Here is an 18328-nt window from a genome sequence, read left to right as displayed (position 1 = left end):
GGATAATGTATAGAAGATGAAATTCCTTTTTATTATGTTGGAAATGATTGTTCAAGAAGAGTTACCTTAAACTGCCAGGCTACGTCCTGATAATATATAGAAGATGATCTTTTTTCTTTTGAAATGTAAACATCTAGACAAGAATTCATTTCATTATAATTTAATTGGAATCCAACAAACGAACGAAAAAAATTTGAAGAATTTAGGGAATTCAAATATCGTTGGCATTTTGGTTGAGTAGTTTTTTTTCTGTTTTTTTTTTTATCATGCACTGAGAAAAGCTTTTTAAAATACTGTACTAGTTACTTGCCTGTAGTTATTTTGTTGAATAATTTTGAAGTACCATGAGAAGAAGTCGTTAGCTTTTTTAAGTAAATTTGAGTACAAACAGCAATTAAATTAGTTTACCTGTGTCTAGAGCTCAATAACTTGAGACTCATTTTATTGAAATTTTATTTTTGTTATCTAAACAGAACCAATATCGAGATTTGTCGAAACAGTGCAAGAAGTATGCTTCTGATCTGCTTGAGATGTGCCAGAGTACAGAAGACGTCGAAACGCTATTGAAGATGGATGGTACAACTCTTGAAAACGTTACAGACGACAACGAGTCGAAAGAAACTGGAACGTTAGATCTTGGAAGAGTAAAGCAAGCCATAATTTACCAGCAGAAAGCCGTAAGCAAATTACACAACGAAATCAGACATCTGAGTAGCGTTGTAGTTTAGTAGTTAATATTCTTGTCTCTAGATTCAAGGGTCGTGACATTAATTTTGTAAAAAGACGTGTTCAAAATTCAAAAATATTCAAATCAAACATTTTATTGCCTTTCTTTTAAAAAAGTACAATGTGAATACTGTACAAATAAATGAAACAGCAATTATCATAACACTGAGTAAGAAAAGGTCTCAATTACAAAGCTTTATAAACTTTTTTGACATCATAGTATGGTAAATGAACAGAACCAGAAACACAAAATCTTTGTTCAGTGCGAACACAATGGCTCCCATGAGCGCGGTTTTTTTTTTTTTATATCTCATGAAGCAAGATGATTCATCAATTTTTAATGAAACAAAAAGATACCGTAGTAAATCCAAAATTATCAAAATGTATCTGTTTTCGGATTGCTGTTTTATTTTTTGTTACAAATCTTGTATCTTGTATTTGTATTTTATTCAAATATCCAACAATGTAAACACCAATTATAAAATGTGTATAATATAAAAATATGATAAAGATAAAAAGCAAAACATAACACAATAATAATTAAAAAGCCAAAAAATTAACTTCCAAAAATAAATAATATGTAAACATAAATCATTTTAACTATTATTACTGATTATTGTGGAATATATTTTTCAATTCGTTGCAACGATGAACTTTAATGGGCTATTTCCATCGGATAGGCCTACTAGTTATACTGTAACAGTTAGTCTGTCTGTCTTCGACTATTTAAAGACCTATTTCCACTGGATGAATTACGTACGAACATATTTATTTTTTTTTCTTCTTTACTTTCGCTATAGTTTGTGGCCCATCCGCACTGCCAACATCTACTTGCGACGCTCTGGTACAAAGGAATGCCCGGCTGGAGGCAAGGCAATATCGTATACAAGTCTATAATGACGCTATTAGTTTTTCTAACACTACCAGTACTAGCATTTATTTATATCTTTGCTCCACATAGTAGGGTATGTATGCATGTATTTATGTATGACTTTAATGGTAAAACATCTAATATTAATGTTATTGGGATAAACGTTACTTTCACTGAGTGCTTTTAACAATCCCCCCAATATATTATAGTACGGAGATTTCTGAGTTAATTTATTATTTAGAAAACAAGGAGTGAAACACAAGACCAATCCCTTCTCAATGTTTTACAGATGGAAAAATTCGTCAGTCAATTTTAAAATGTATAAATAGGAAAGTTATGAGCAATGTAAATTCAGTTCATTAATTGATATCCCTTTACATTGTTTTTCAGATTGGAAAATTCGTCCGGACTCCATTAGTGAAGTTTATTATGCATTCAGGAACGTACCTTATTTATCTGTCTCTACTCTTCTTTCAATCAAAGTACACAGAAACAATATTTAATAACGGTGACCATTCGACCGACGAAGATTTCTGTACTCGTGCAAAAAACTGTAGCGCCCTCGACGACTGGCTCAACATTTCCCCAAATTGTGGCAACAAATATAGGCTGTTACGCTTTACAAGGCCAAATGCTTTTGATATTATCATTATGATTTTTTTAGTAGGTTCGTACATGTTAACTTCACATTAATAATAATAATAATAATAAGATTGTATTGAATATTTTTTTTTCTCCTAATTTTGTTTTCTTTTACTACATTACGTTTTATGTTTATATTTATTTTATTTATGCATAGGCCTATGCCTTTGTATCGGCAGCATCCGAAAATGCGGTAGCTATACAATGCATAATACAAATATGTTATAATCAATGAAACAAATGAAAACTCATACTAATTGTTGTGACTGTGTTACTATATCTTTTTTAAGGTATGTTTTGGAACGAACTGAAACAGGTCTGGTTGGAAGGTAGTCGTATATATTTATCTTCTTTTTGGAATTGGCTTGATATAGCCATGTTGAACCTCTATTTTACAAGCTTCATCCTGAAATTTGTCTCCTATCATTCAGCGCAGAAAGCAATAGACTATTTCAATGGCCCCGACGCATGTGAAGGTCTGGAGTCAAACAGTAGTGTGGTTAATCGGCATATTTATTACCTGTCGTCTGGTGAGTAATGATTCAACCATGATTTAACGAACGTGATCGTCGAATTAAAGATAATATGAAGTTTTCATCGCCAATAAAGAGAGCATAAAACATACTACAGTATTCCGATGTTGCATGCACTCTTATATTTACTTGTAATCAAAATGATTTTCATAAAGCCTTTAAATCAACCAAAACTGAAATGTTTTGATCTGTGTTTTAATTGGTTGATCCATTTTAATTAATCTTTAGTGCTTTTTTTTCAAGATTTCTTCCCCCAGATAGTACTCCTAAACATTTATAATATTAATTATATATTTTCAGATCGTAAATGCTGGGATCCACAAGACCCCGTTTTTCTAGCTGAAGGACTTTATGCATTAGCAAACGTGATTAGTTTTACACGGGTTACGGAAGTTTTAGCGGCTAGTGAATTTCTAGGCCCACTTCAAATCTCACTAGGTCGCATGTTGGGTGATATTCTCCGCTTCGGCATCGTATTCGGACTTGTTCTTGTAGCCTTTCTTTGTGCTATGTATAATCTTTATTGGTATTATCCGATAAGTGGTATATCAGGTCGAGAAGTGGAAAATGCATTTGGATCGTAAGTACAAAATAACAATGGACCGATGGATGGATGCATAAATAAATGGAGGAACAAAACAATTAATTATTTATTATTTATAAATAATTTATATTAGATTAATTTATTTTATAATAACCATAATTATAATGATATATATAATAATTATAATGATCATGATAATTGTAATATTAATAGTAATAATAATAATAAATAAAAAATCAACTTTTAATACTGATATATTTTTTTTTTGTCTTACCAGAATTAGCAATACATTCTTAACACTATTCTGGGCGTTGTTTGGGTTGGTCGGTAAAGATAATCCTATAGTCCTATCGTCTGTGGATGATTCTTATTATACCATCACCAAAATAGTTGGTACCATACTTTTTGCGCTGTACCACGTGGTCATGGTCCTTGTTATGCTGAACATGCTTATTGCTATGATGTCAAACTCGTATCAAGAAATTGAGGTAAAATACGCAAATCAATCATGGGGCGGGTGGGATTTGCATGCATGTTATCAAAACTTCCCCATTGGGATTCGGACCAGTGTTGGTGTCAATTAGAGGGGAGGGGCCTGGGCTGAGCTTGTGTAATATTTACAAAGACTCTAAAACTTGATTAAACAAGAATTTAAACTCTCTTGTCGGGGCTGGTGGAGGAGCAGACCTCTCCGAGGGTTGCATGGGCATCCACTAACTCACGCTCCCCGACAGAGATCGTTCCAGCCCCTCTGATTCTGATGACCTTCCTACTACATTCTGGCCACCTTAGCAATTGAGCTGGTTATGTATGACTCTTTTCTGATGAAAATCATTTAATTTTTGTAAGAATTGCGTAACATTTAAATTAATTTCACGTGTTATTTGTAAACTAATAACGATTTCGTTACGTCACTTAGAATAAGTTGGGGGTGTATTTGTTTCTGTTAGCTAATGGAGATCCCCTACCCATGGTTTTCCTATCATCCAAGGATAAAATTCTTATAACATATTTGATTTATTAAATTATATTGTGTCTTGTAAACACGTGGATTTGATTAGATGTTAATTAAATTTTAAATTAAAGCAACTTTATTATAAATTTCGGTCATTTTTAATAATAATGCAGTAGACATTTTTGTAATGGAACAGGCAAGTAAAAAACCTATAGATGGAATGTATATACAATATATACATTATAGGTCTACGTACATGTACACAGAGACACATGCACATACAAAATACATAGAGATTATGCATTATCATTTCATTTGCTTTTTGTTGCTAGAATGACGAGGACGTGGAATGGAAGTTTGCTCGAGCCCAATTATGGATATCGTATTTTGACAACAGTGCTACTTTACCCATTCCATTTAATTTGATCCCCAGTCCCAAGTCCTGCCTCTACATATATAAATGGTTTAAAGGATTTTTCAAGGCAAAAGAACCAATACAGAACATACCAATGAGAACACGTGCGCGCTCATCTTTATCAGATAGGGTGAGTGCCTTAAATCTTACTCCCTTTCTATTTTTACACTCAAACAAATCACAGCATAATATATAAGAAATTTTAATTTAAAAAAAAGATAACATATTGAAAAAAAAATGTTTTAATAGCATTTATTTTTTTTTTCATTTATTCATTTATACAAATATATATAAAGAGATTGTTTAGTAATCTGAGTGGTTTGCACAACGCAAAAAATATCAAATGATCGTTTATACTTTTATATCCAACTCACACATTGTTTATATATTATGAATCTGAATCTGATAATTAACCAAGTCATATTCTATATAAATGTTGTTTTCATCCGATACATTGAAATACTAAAAACCATTTGCTGATTAGTTCATAATAATTCAATCAATTAATCATTTGATCAATCAATCAGTTAATTAACAGATCAAATAAATATATACATTTTGATATTATCCAATGAAGTAAAACTGTATTGCAGACCTATATTGGGAGGAAATAGGAGAATGAATGTTAACGTTACTACATAAGATATCAGCAACGACTATAGCTTATTCTTGATGAGTTAACACGACCTAGATTTCGTCTTTTATGATAGAATTTACAAACATGTGTATTCCAAACAATGTCGAATAAATTTTGACCATGTACTAAATTTTATGCTGCCTTTGATAGTGAAGCACGTGAGTGGAGCAGCTTTAAATCGCCGGGCTTCCAATTGAAGATTTTGGGTTTAAGTCTGGGGTAGATCACATTCATTGTCCCTCTACAAGGCCAACTCAGACAGCGTCGGCCGACGCAGCCCGACCCGATTTATCGTCGGGGACAGTCTTAAGCCGTCGTGAGAAATATTAAATACGTTTAATATTCTACTACGCGACTGCCCCGACGCACACACCCATCGCGTCTGCGTTCAACTCACACAGACCCGACGCGACAACAAATCAGGTCTGCCGACGCTGTCTGAGTTGGCCTTAAGGGTATACTGTAAGTATAGGTACTCGATAGTTTTGAATGCCCATGCGCAGATTACTAGATGCATTAGTCTCCAAAGGCACTGTGCATAACCTAAGTTATAATGTACATAATGCGAAACATTAATATTATTATAATCATTTTTATTATTATTATTATATTTAGAGAAACGGAGTGTTCCATGTCATGGGATCAGGATTTCGGCAGTCTGGGGAAGACAAAAATCAGGTGAAATACATTCATATTACCTCAGGCGCGGATCTAGTAGGCGGAACGTGCCGTTTCGCCACTAACTTTTAAAAGTCTAATGTATAGCAATTTTATATTGAAATAAGTGCTACTCACTTACCTATGGAGAATGTTGTAAGTTCAAGAGGGCATCTGAATCTGCGAATGAAATGAAATGAAATGAAATAAAAAATGCTATACCAATGCCATATCTCAGTGCTCTCCTGAATTTACTAGATTCTAAATTCTCGTTCTTGCTACATTTAACGTTTCTTCATTCATTATGAAGAGGTTAACCCATATACGGTATACCTCCAATTATAACAAAACCCCACCTAAGCCTCATCATCATACCGTATTTCTTTATTGTATTAATCAGTTAAATACAAAAGGCAACCAACGTATAGCTAGAGCTAATCATGTAATAACAATTATAATAGTAATAATAATAATAATGATAATAATAATAATAATTATTATTATTATTATTATTATTATAGGCCTAATGCCGTACTTATTTCCGTGAATAAGCCGAATTATACCATTCTCCATGATTATATAATTCTGACCAAAAATAGGCTATATATAGGCCTAGAGTATCTTTATTTTTTTCCGAAACTTTCAGTACAGTATCTTATTGTTAACAATAAATCATTAAATTACAAGCAAATTTACAACAGAATGAGATATAACTTATTTATCAGTGAATCTTTTAGAAAATCTTTTCCCGTTGAAATGTTTAGTTTAGCAATTCAATATATTTCTCCAAGTTTATTAGACTTAGACTTACGTGACTGTATGATATCTTTGATGCGATAAAAAAAAAACATGCTGGTACACAAGCTAACCATATCATAGAAAAGTTATTATTATTGCAAAAGGAATATCTTGCCTTTGTGTCCCTAGCGGCGAATACACAGGCAAAATAAATGTAGAGACAAGAAAAACCATCATCGGATGGAAATTGTCATTTATTATAATGACGAAAATAAAACATGTTTGGTTAAAGCACAGCTGGCCGTGATAATGCAATACAACAACTAAATACGGCCATTTACTGTCTTATAACCATTACAGATATTGCCGTGATATAAACATTGAGTACAAACATTTACAGAACAATGAAGGGCATGTGAATCCAGCCTACGTAGAACATGCATCAGAGCTAGAAAAACCCGATTACGTATGATCTGAGATTACTGTTAAGAAACTGAGTTTAGGTCAAAATGTAGAAATTGAGATTTTATGGTAACATTCAATCTGTCAATTTATGCGTGAAGCTATTGCTCGATGTAACCAATGCATAATCTTGTCAAAGCCCTTTCAGTTTTTTTTTTATTATGTATTTATTGACGTGGTGCTCCATAATTTTTTTCCTAGGTAAGCCCCTGGTGATCATGGAACGTTTTGGCTATAACAATTCTCACACTCTACAAACAAAACACACAATAGAAATAGCCATAATTCGATTACAAATTACATTCAGTCAAATCTTGTTTTGCAGAGTTCAGTCAACTTATTATTTTTTACACTAAATGACTGAATTTATTATAAAATAATTCTTAATCGAGCTGTGACATTCTCATATTATTGTAAACGCAGAGACTTCTTGCAAGCAAACTAAGTATGCCTTGTCATCAGATAAACTACTATGTCTTTTTGTGTGCATTGTGTAAGCAATTCCAAATTTGAATATTCGATTTACCCTTTCGTCAAGCCAGCAATTATACGATGTATTATTATTAATCATTGTCAAACAACGTAACGGTTAAAAATACTAGAAGTATGAGTATGTAGTTAGAAAATAACTGCTATATTAATTTCAAATAATATTATCAACATAAAAATTATGTAAAAATTATCTAAGATCTTAATCATTTGGTCCTTTTTTAGTAGGAGTGCAAAAGGAAGTGCATCCCTTACTTCCCCATCTGAAAATATGAAAAGGTGACCTAAATATGATAAATAACATTTGACGGCAAGTGATTAACCTACTCAGACTAACATACTGACATATTGTTTACATTTAAATTAGCTCTTTTTGGGTGGATTTGGCGTAATGTGTTATATAAATGTGATCATTTTAATATATCATCACCAATAGTAGTAGCTTTTGTAGTACTAAATATAAAATGCTAAAATAACGTATTTAATAAAAAGGTCAGAATTTAATCATAATTAGCATAAGGTAGCAAAATTAATGAATGCATCCAGGACTGCATGAGAAACCAATTTTTTGAACTAATAATTAGTCTAATATTTTTGTTGAGATAACCTGGGACAATAATGTTATATAATTGAATTGAATCAGTTGTTAGAAGGTCAATTAAAAGTTAAGAAGAGAAAATAATTATTTGCTTGTCAAATGTCACTGTCCTATTCCTTGAATAGATACTTAAATGGAACTCAACAGTGAATTTAAAAATTCGAAAATAATAAATTGTTTCGATCTGTGTCTAAATTAAAGTTCCTAGCATATTCGATCCTTTTAGATTAATGGTGGTGATTAGCTATTTAATGTTTTAATATAAATGTTGTGTTTACAGATTTAACACACACAGAATCTGACTTAAAAATCGACAGTATGTGCTGCTTGTTGCTGTTGCTGCTGTTGCTACTAATGTAGGCCCACTGTATCTTTTTGGATCTTAAAAATGATTATATTTTTAAACTCCATTTCAGTTTAGCTCCATTCAAAGATACATTTCTAGCACTAATGTCTTTATTTTCAAGTTTGAAACCTGTATAGTGTATTCTTCAAAATGGTGTCTCTTAATTCTTTTCAATTTAAAGTGTTTGTGCTTTTCACAACGAAGAAATCCAATCCAATGTATAGTGGTTGATGTCAGACTAATTTAATTTTAGAAATTTCAGAATAAACAATAGGTTGATATTGCATGTTACAACTTCCGATGTAGTAGAAGCAGTATATATAAGCAGCAACAGTAGTAGCATAGTAGTAGTACACACTAAATGCAAAAGAGATAATTTTAATAATTATCATCATCATCATCATTACCATCATCATCATCATTATCATCATTATCATCATTACCATCATCATCATCATCATTGTCATCATCATCATCATCATCATCATCATCATCATCATTATTATTATTATCATCATCAATATCATTATCATCATCATCATTATTATTAATATTATTATATTAATAATTATTATCTATTATTAGTATTGGTTTCAGTATTTGATTTATATACTTTTGAACTTTAGTATTAGTGTAGCAGTAGTAGGCCAAGTACTAGTAGTAGCCGTTGTATAACCGCTGTAGCAACCAAGCAGTAGCAAAAACAGCAGCCTAAGTCGTAGGCATCTTGTAGTTTAGTAGAAGCTGTATCAAAAGCAGTAATGGAATATGGTCATGTACTGATTCCTCTAATTTAAGAGAGGTTGCAGTAAAATTATATTATAATGTTAATATTGTAGTTAACAACTCACGACAACAGATTCACATAAATAAAATATAATTTTAATGTATAGGTGTGTATATACTGTATTGTATAATAATTGTTTACAATTTTAGAATATTTATTATGATTATTTATCTATTATTATTGATTATGAAGACTGCATGATTCTGTGCATGTTATTTTTATATGAACTTTATGCAAATTAGGTATGATATTTAATGAATATGATTGGTATTAAGCGTTTTGTTTGGAAAGTTTTAGAGAGGTCAAATAATACCGATGCATATAATAAAATATTACTGATGATTGAAATGTTTATGCTTTTTTGTTTTTTTCTGAATTTTATAAAACAAATATTGTTATACTGTACGCGCTTTCAGGCCTAAGATGGTGAAACTTTAGCTAAATTAAGTCGAAAATGTGATGTCACTAATATATGATTGATGTAATTAAAGTGGAAGTATATCTGTTGTATAATGAGTGCTGCTACAAGTTATAAATGAGTGTTGAGTTTCTGGAGGCTAATGCAACTCAGCAACATTACAGCCCCATACACGTTTTCCTGCTAGCTCAATTATTACAGTATACTATCATAATAAACATTTTGTTCATTTTACAAGAGCGATTTATCTAAATAACAAACATTCTTATTATTACCAGTATTTCTAAAAGCTCAGAGACATTCAGAAAAAGACCGTCTAATTAACTGTTAATAATAATAGTAATAATAATAGTGTAGTTTTATATAGCGCACAAATCCATCTAATGTAAGATGCTGAGGGCGCTTGAAATGTGGACTAGAAACTCGATCAATGACTCCCATATAGGGAGCTTTCGATTTGTGCGACGACGCAGTGGTGGCGCCAGGACCTGCCCGACGGAGGGGCTAAAGGCCCCAACGGGGGGGCTAGTGGAGCGAATCGAGTCTCACTTGGCTGGGGGCCAGGGGGGCCACCCAAGTCCCCCAGTGGGGGTCCAGGGGGCTTTTCCCCCTGGAAGCCACGGATATTTGATGAATTATGGATAATTTTTATTACTTATTTGATAGGCATCGAGTTACTATGACTTCATGTAGGCTATGCTTTCTAATGTTTAAATCAGCTTCCAAAACCAAAACCTTTTGAATAAAGCAAGAAACAAAGAGTATGCAATGTAACCATCTAATTTATTTTCAAATCCTCATTCTTGAAAGTGAAATTCTACGGTATAAAAAAAAATGTGTAAAGGTAACCAACCATGCATTGCATAGAATATCACGGCCATAGAAATTGTGCATTGTCTTATAACATTTAATGATCCATAACTGTAACATGATCGTGTGCGACGGATACTTACTTTTGGTTTATTGTATATAATTTATGTTTTAAATGGATTGATTGAGTCTGTAATGTTTAAATCAGCTTCCAAAACCAAAACCTTTTGAATAAAGCGAGAAACAAAGAGTATGCAATGTAACCATCTAATTTATTTTCAAATCCTCATTCTTGAAAGTGAAATTCTACGGTATATTTTGGAAATTTTGCATGAAATCTGTCAACCACGCTGTCATGGTCGAGGTTGCTTCACCTATCACGATGTATTCCAACCATCATAAGGCTATCTAAATGAGCATTTGTCATAACAGAACGCAAATTCTCATTGAATTATTATTATTATTATTATTATTATTATTATTATTATTATTATTAGTAGTAGTAGTAGTAGTAGTAGTAGTAGTAGTGGTAGTAGTATTGTTGTTATTGTTGTTGTTGTTGTGATGATGATGAAAAGTTAACACAAACAATATGAACGAATATTACATGTAAATATTGTTTTTATTTGTTTGTTCCCCGACAAAATTGATCGTCTTCCCCGACGGGGGTGGGGGGTAGTTATGCTTCCCCGACGGGGGGCTATAGCCCCCTCTGGCGCCACCACTGCGACGACGCGACGCTAGAACGGAATCACTCATGCGTGACCGTCCTACCTGGCGTCCTACGTCTCTGCGTACGTAGATTTGGCCAAATTGCGTTCCAGAATCTACTCGACGAGGTGACCTTAACCTTCTCGCATGCACAGATGGCTTTTAGTGACGTCATTACGTTCTACGTCCTACCGTCGTCGTGCAACAGAAAGCTCCCTAATAACCCAGCTCCGAGAGTTAGACTTCTGGGGATATTGCAGCGAGAGTACCGAATTAATCCCAACCACAAGTCTGCAATAAAGGGACCGAACGAAAACGTTGGCAAGAAAAATAGAAACATAGGCCTAATAATGTGAATGGAAAATGCTGTGTCTACCTTTCCATTTCGGCAGATGGAATAAAATAAAAAATGTGTAAAGGTAACCAACCATTGCATAAAATATCACGGCCATAGAAATTGTGCATTGTCTTATAACATTTAATGATCCATAACTGTAACATGATCGTGTGCGACGGATACTTACTTTTGGTTTATTGTATATAATTTATGTTTTAAATGGATTGATTGAGTCTGTAATAAAGTAAAAGAAATACAGTGAATCTTGCAAATTAAGTGTGGATAAATTGCACAGTTAATCCCCTGGCGAGAGGATCAATACTATGTTTACGTTTAATATAAGCATAGGGTGTAAGAATGGGCTCACAATGTTACTCCGTGAGACACCATATATATACCATTTATGGTTAAATGTCAAAGTTACATTATTTTAAATTGATGTTTTTAATTGTTATTTTGGCCTTCGACCAATGCAATCATCTTATGCATGCAGACAACAAATCCTGGTATGGTATTACGCATACTCGTAAAACTTAAAGACCAAATTGTTACAGTGAACACAACTGGTTTATCTAATCTACCATGGGGAAATTACAAGTTGTTAGTGTTCGTATGACAGTTAACGCTATCAGTAACGTGTTCATTTGTCTGCCCTAGTTTGCTTTCTGAAGAATTACCAGGTTGATCAAACTAATATTAAAGGAAAGTTTAAAAGCTGTGTTTTTGAGTTAATAGACATGCGCAACTAGGTTTATGATGACGAAGTGTGTATTTATTGAATAATGAGATCAAATCAGAGTCACTTCGAAGAGACAATGACGGCGATGTGTAACGCACTCAACTGTAAGTAATCAGTATTAACATTCATCACACTATAGACCAACTCTAGTTCCATCAGTACTTATTTGTTAACACGTTAAATCAAAACTATAACTTAACTTAATTGTCATAACTATAATTTGAAACAATAGTACCTACCGGTGTATAGATAGATATTGTAAAATATGCGTGTAGTTTGGATAATTGAAAGAGATTGTGCCAACAGTATCAATGATCTCTGATCAGAATATAGAGTGAATTCATCAAAGCGGTGACGATGTGAGCTTATAAAATATATAGTTTGTAGGTTTGCATAGCAAAGTAATAATATATATTAATGCTTGTGGTACACCACGTAGATCATAATTATAGTTACGATGTATAAATCATTATTTACAAACTCTCAATCTAAATATTCGTTATTCGTTGAGAATGCAATACAAAAAAGTCTCCGATTGATTGATTGATTGATTGATACATTTAAAAACTCATCTATTTCAATCCATCTAGTATTCATGTTCATATCTACATTGTCTTTTTACGTTTCAATTTATTACACCACTACTTTATTCAATCCATGCCCTATGTATACCTTCGCGCCTTTGATAATTTTTTTTGAAATTGGCGCATAACAAATGTTTGGTTATTATTATTATTATATTATTATTATTATTATTATTATTATTATTATTATTATTATTATTATTATATTATTATTATTATTATTATTATTATCATTAATATTTTTTATTATTATTATTATTACAGGGCAACATAAGTACTTGATGAAAATTCAAGTACTTCAGCTCATGAAATATTGTTATTATATAATGATATGCTACCATTAACCTTATTCCTGCTATTCTATTATCTTTTTCTCTCCTCCATCCTATTGTATCTCTTTCTCTTCCACACACTCTTCCATGCTATCTCTTCTCTTCTCTTAGTAAAATAGTGCTATACCAACAATGCCAGAATATAGGTCGATAAAAAGTTTGTCATCATTAAAAGTTAGATGTATCGGTAAATACTTTCATATTCAATGTAAGCTCATTTAATTTTGCATAAGTCTTCTTCTCATCGAGTTTATGTACAACATTCAATTTTACCCAGCCATAGCTGGACCAGGGAGGTATAAACACTTCTTTGCCTTGTGGTTGTCTCCACAGGTAAACAGTACGTGCAGTACATGAAGTAGAGCCTACGCACAACGAATTTGAACAACTGTGAAAAAGCAAACGTAGATATATTATTTTTTACATATTCTTCTGAAAAGTAAAATGTTTCAAAGAAAACTATAATTTTACAATTAGTAATAACATTTGGGTGTACCCCCTCCCCAATGGCGTGTCAATTGTTAAAAAATTCCACAGAACATGCATGCGTGCATCATGTCTCCCAATTTCACTGAGAGAACGTTCAAACATCATTACTTTTAAAATCTAAATTGAAAACATATACTGTTGATATCAGTGCGAATATTATTTATTATTATATATAGTTATTATTGACGAGACAAATGGCCGAGCGGTTAACAGGGGCGCCGCAAGCTACAGCCATAATATTGGCACGCTCGCCTATAATGGTTCTGTGGTAGAACAAGTCTTCTCGGATAAGGACTATAAACCGAGGCCCAGTGTATACAATGGCTCGTGTGCACTATAAATAACCCACAACCCAGTACAGACAGCCCCTGTGGTGGACGACGAGAGTTGCTGGTACCGGGTTACATTTCATTTCATTTCATTTATTTCTTCTCATACACACAAAATCACACAACAAAGAACAGGTTGACGGCAGTGCAGAGAAGTTATTTCAAAAAAGTGAACTCAATCACTGTTGTAGTTCTCACAGAACACTGTTTTAAACATGAAATTTTAAACAATAAAAAATTTTTTTGAAGAAATCAAATAAATAAATAAATATACAATTTAAAAAGCTAATAATCATATTTACATTTTTTAAATTTATTTATATATTTTTCATTTGTTAATATGTTTTTTAGTTATTTATTATTATTTATTTATATTTTTTCCTATATATTTATGGATTATTAAATTTGTGCGTACAATATTTGTCTCTGCTTGTTCAGTTTTTTTTTTCGTGTTTGTTTTTGTCATTTTGTACCTATTTTTTATCTAATTAATCAGACATTTTTCAGATGTGTTTTATATTTTTAATAGAGGGCCCCTGAACATCAGATGGCCTTCTCGGTCCATTAGGAAGGGTCACTCTCTATAAATAAAGTTTGAATAAATGAATATGTTGATTTTATTTAAGGTTCTCAATAATAAAAAAGTATGCTGGTTGAACCAATTGAAGAGTATATAAATAAGATATAGAAACGGCATTATGTTTTATACTTCTGTAACTAAATGTTCAATTGAAAGTTAATAACTTACATGAATTTACACAGGTAACAATTCAGATATTGAATTATACTCTTTATATACACATCGTAAGTTGAGTGAACTTACAAAGGCCATCACCTCAGCAAAAAACTCAGGATAATTAGCCAAATTATCATTGATATAATAAAGTTCTTCTGAATGTTTAATGCGACTAAACGTTAGGAGTGATGTTTTGCCCAACCGACGTGTTATCATACCGCGATCGCCGAAGGAATAATACCGTAATTTTTAATTCGTTTGCTATATTTCCTTTTTAGATTTTTATGCCCGTCTAAAATTATAGTGCTGCAGGACATAGTCACGATTGACATTAGCCGATAGCAGTTATTGACACGAATACTAAGCAATCGGTCTAGAACAATATTGGCCTATCAAAATAGTGGGTACTACAGAACCTATTATTAAGGTGAGCCTATGTTGTATTTTTATATTTCCAAAAACAGGATGCGTATAGTATAACGTTATTGTATCTGTAAACGTGACTAGAGAGATGTATGTCTAATAATATTATGTCGTTAAGTTTTAACTGGTGGTCACCACTAAGCACTAAGCACAGAAGCGCTTCTTAATATTATTATTATTATTATTATTATTATTATTATTATTATTATTATTATTATTATTATTATTATTATTATTATTATTATTATTATATTATTATTATTATTAGTATTATTATTATATTATTATTATTATTATTATTATTATTATTATCATCATCATCATCATCATCCTCATTATCATCGACTCACTTTTTTGAACAATTAATTATTATTTTATAGTTTACAGCTGCGGTAACACGTGACTGACCCTAAGTATGTTGCCTAGTTTAATCTCATCGATCGATCATCAATTACGTAAATTTACGACCAGAAGTGTTTATCTGGGGTAGCACTTGCCATCTGCCCAAGGCCCACAGCATAAATTCCTGTTGGAAAACATAAGCCTACATTTATAGATTGATGAGCACACGGGTGTACTAGGCCGTCTCGTGGTTAACTACTGGGTGACATTATTAATGATGACTTAAGAAATCAGAATCAAATATTATCGTCAATTAAAATTCTGCGTGTCTGACATTCTCACATACACAAAATTCGTTAGGTTATTTCTGTTTGATTTGGTTACACTAAAACGTATCTAATCAACGTTCAAATCATCAATATTAAGCCTAGCATAGGGGCATAATTGTTTAAAGGCGGATACACGTATACGATGTTCATGTAGCCTTTTAGGGTAAGCAAACTATAGGCCTAATATTCAATTTGTTAATTATCCTTAGTCCTAAGTAGGGCATTATTATATATAAGCGGTATGCTAGACTTAAAAATGTGGTAACAATATTTAAATGTCAGTTCTGCTTGGATACCACCTTATAATAACAGTCCTATCTGATCTAACAACGTAATGGTGACAACCAGGGATATTCAAATGTAAAATGGAATTTTAGATATCAGGTTAGGCATCTCCAATTGGAAAACATACGAAGTGAAGGTCCATACGAAGCATGGCCCACATTACCTTAAATTATTTTAAAATTATTTTGGGGTGTTTTTTTTTTATTTTTTTTTTAATAAAGTCATTGCCTTATCTAACCACTCGACATTTTATATACCGTATATTTTATATATTTCTATTATATAAGAAGCTAGTTTTACGTATATGTATGGTGATTTTTAAAATTTGGTTGATTGCACACTGTTAACTTCTGTTTTTCTGTTATTTTAATGGACAATAAAAGCTCTCTTGTATCTTGAATTTTGTATCTTGAATGAAGATTTTTAAATTTAAAAAAAAAACTAGTTTGCCAACTGGCTGAAGTACCGAAATATCCCATCGAATATTCCAAATTGTTTAGGGTAATAATAAAATCCAATATTGTAGAGAATTGCAATTTTTAAGTCCGATCCATTTAGTATAAGCAGAATTTACTGAGGCTCGGAAAAACAGAGAAGTAACCATAAATAATCTTATTTCCATACATTCTAGTGCGGACTTATAGACCAACATCATAAGGGACGGCCACAATAGTCTAACAGATTAAAACCTGTACACAAAGAATGATAATTTTATATAGCCTAAGTATATTTCTACACGCACACGAGGTCAGTTTCTCGTTAGAAAATCTATATTCGAAAGATCAGGCCATGAACTCGTAAAACGTAGCTTTTATTGACGTTAACATATTCTTCTGTATGGCGGAATAAGGTGTTGCTGGTCAGCATTAAAGTCATTGTTAAGCCTAAGTATAGGTTTATGAAAGCTCACGTTTTCATGTATGTCTTAATTTAGTTTTGTGATCGTCCCGTCCCCCCCCCCATTGAACAAACAGCGCACAAAAACAAACTCTAAAACAAACACTTTTAAATTTCTAATAACTTAATGTAACCCCTCCCCCACCCTCTTTTAAACATATGCAATGGTAATGTAATTTGCTGTGAATATCTGTTTTGATCTCATATTGGTATAAAAGTTATCATGGACCCATTAATGATTTGATTTAGTAAATTTACTTAAGTTTGAAAACCACTTTTTTTATATCTGAATTTTATGTTTTCTGTCTATAGGGCCTATGACTACGTGACTATAAAGCATTATAATGAATATAGGCCTACGTAGACGTGTTTTGATATACTTTTTATAACTAATGGCTTAGCTTCGAATCAAATTAATTAAGCAGGTAAATGCTAACAAAACAGGCAGTGTTATGGTAGATTTAGTACAGACATAAATACTGGTAAAGATTTGTAGATATAAAAAGATAGACATGAAGGCAGGCCGACTGAAGCTCACCTTTCTAATACCTTCATGCATTTTGCGTGAGTGAGCTCTGCGAGAGCTACTTTTCTACCACCATCTTCATGTATTTAGCTACGTTCGTGAGTTCTGCGATGGAAGTTACGATACATTTCTACAGGCGAATTCCTGCTCAAAATAATAGAACAGATGCTTTTGAAAATTACAAATATTACCAAACATGTGCTATCTCTCATCAGCTTGTTAACAGAACGCATAACTAAGTAATTTTAATGAGTATGAGGATATGAACCAACGAATTTGAAATTAAAAGGCATAGTAACCAAGCTACTCACTCTACAGGGATATTTCTGCTTATGCCTCCCATTATTTTCGTATACTGACTTCATCCTACCCTGCTCGTGTCTGCATACACCACGCTCACACCGATGTTAATTTAATTATTGATCAAACAAGTATCCACATCATCAGTTACGTAATTTCTGTCAATATGTAGTAAAGATTTACTGCCACGTAAATCTAATAACTTTGAAAATACGAAATGTTATAAAAATAAAAATCACAATAATAACAATGATAATGATAATATTAATAATGATAATTATTATTACAATAGTTATATATATATAATACAATAGTATATATATATATATTTATACACATCT

The 18328-nt window shown here is 32.2% G+C and overlaps 2 protein-coding genes and 1 long non-coding RNA gene across 5 annotated transcripts in view; 2 read left to right on the top strand and 1 right to left on the bottom strand.

The window, feature by feature from the left end:
* The window catches only part of LOC117110937 (short transient receptor potential channel 3-like), a 40921-nt gene extending 34848 nt beyond the window's left edge, over positions 1 to 6073 (top strand). The window contains exons 3-10 of the mRNA XM_033253787.1: positions 474 to 677; positions 1527 to 1691; positions 1988 to 2264; positions 2530 to 2769; positions 3073 to 3352; positions 3594 to 3804; positions 4604 to 4816; positions 5939 to 6073. Of these exons, the coding sequence (XP_033109678.1) occupies positions 474 to 677; positions 1527 to 1691; positions 1988 to 2264; positions 2530 to 2769; positions 3073 to 3352; positions 3594 to 3804; positions 4604 to 4816; positions 5939 to 6073 (1725 nt within the window). The remainder of the gene's footprint in view (positions 1 to 473; positions 678 to 1526; positions 1692 to 1987; positions 2265 to 2529; positions 2770 to 3072; positions 3353 to 3593; positions 3805 to 4603; positions 4817 to 5938) is intronic.
* A 6168-nt stretch (positions 6074 to 12241) lies between these two features.
* LOC117110917 (short transient receptor potential channel 3-like) overlaps positions 12242 to 18328 on the top strand; it is a 20290-nt gene continuing 14203 nt past the window's right edge. Inside the window, exons 1-3 of one of the 3 annotated variants that reach the window (XM_033253760.1) lie at positions 12242 to 12519; positions 13665 to 13735; positions 15164 to 15312. The gene's annotated coding sequence lies outside the window, so the exon portion shown is untranslated. The remainder of the gene's footprint in view (positions 12520 to 13664; positions 13736 to 15163; positions 15313 to 18328) is intronic. The other 2 variants (XM_033253759.1, XM_033253762.1) reach the window with 2 other exon arrangements.
* LOC117110918 lies at positions 13269 to 18177 on the bottom strand. Its single transcript, XR_004445787.1, has 3 exons — positions 17999 to 18177; positions 17700 to 17831; positions 13269 to 13719 (listed from the first exon to the last, which is right to left on the bottom strand). It is a non-coding gene; the product is annotated as an uncharacterized LOC117110918 (long non-coding RNA).

Source organism: Anneissia japonica, unplaced genomic scaffold (genome assembly GCF_011630105.1).
Source record: "Anneissia japonica isolate Jap-2015-1 unplaced genomic scaffold, ASM1163010v1 scaffold277_len1293397_cov203, whole genome shotgun sequence".
Classification (NCBI taxonomy): domain Eukaryota; kingdom Metazoa; phylum Echinodermata; class Crinoidea; order Comatulida; family Comatulidae; genus Anneissia; species Anneissia japonica.
The sequence above is the reverse complement of the archived record's forward strand: the minus strand, read 5'-3'. Positions and strand labels throughout refer to the sequence as shown.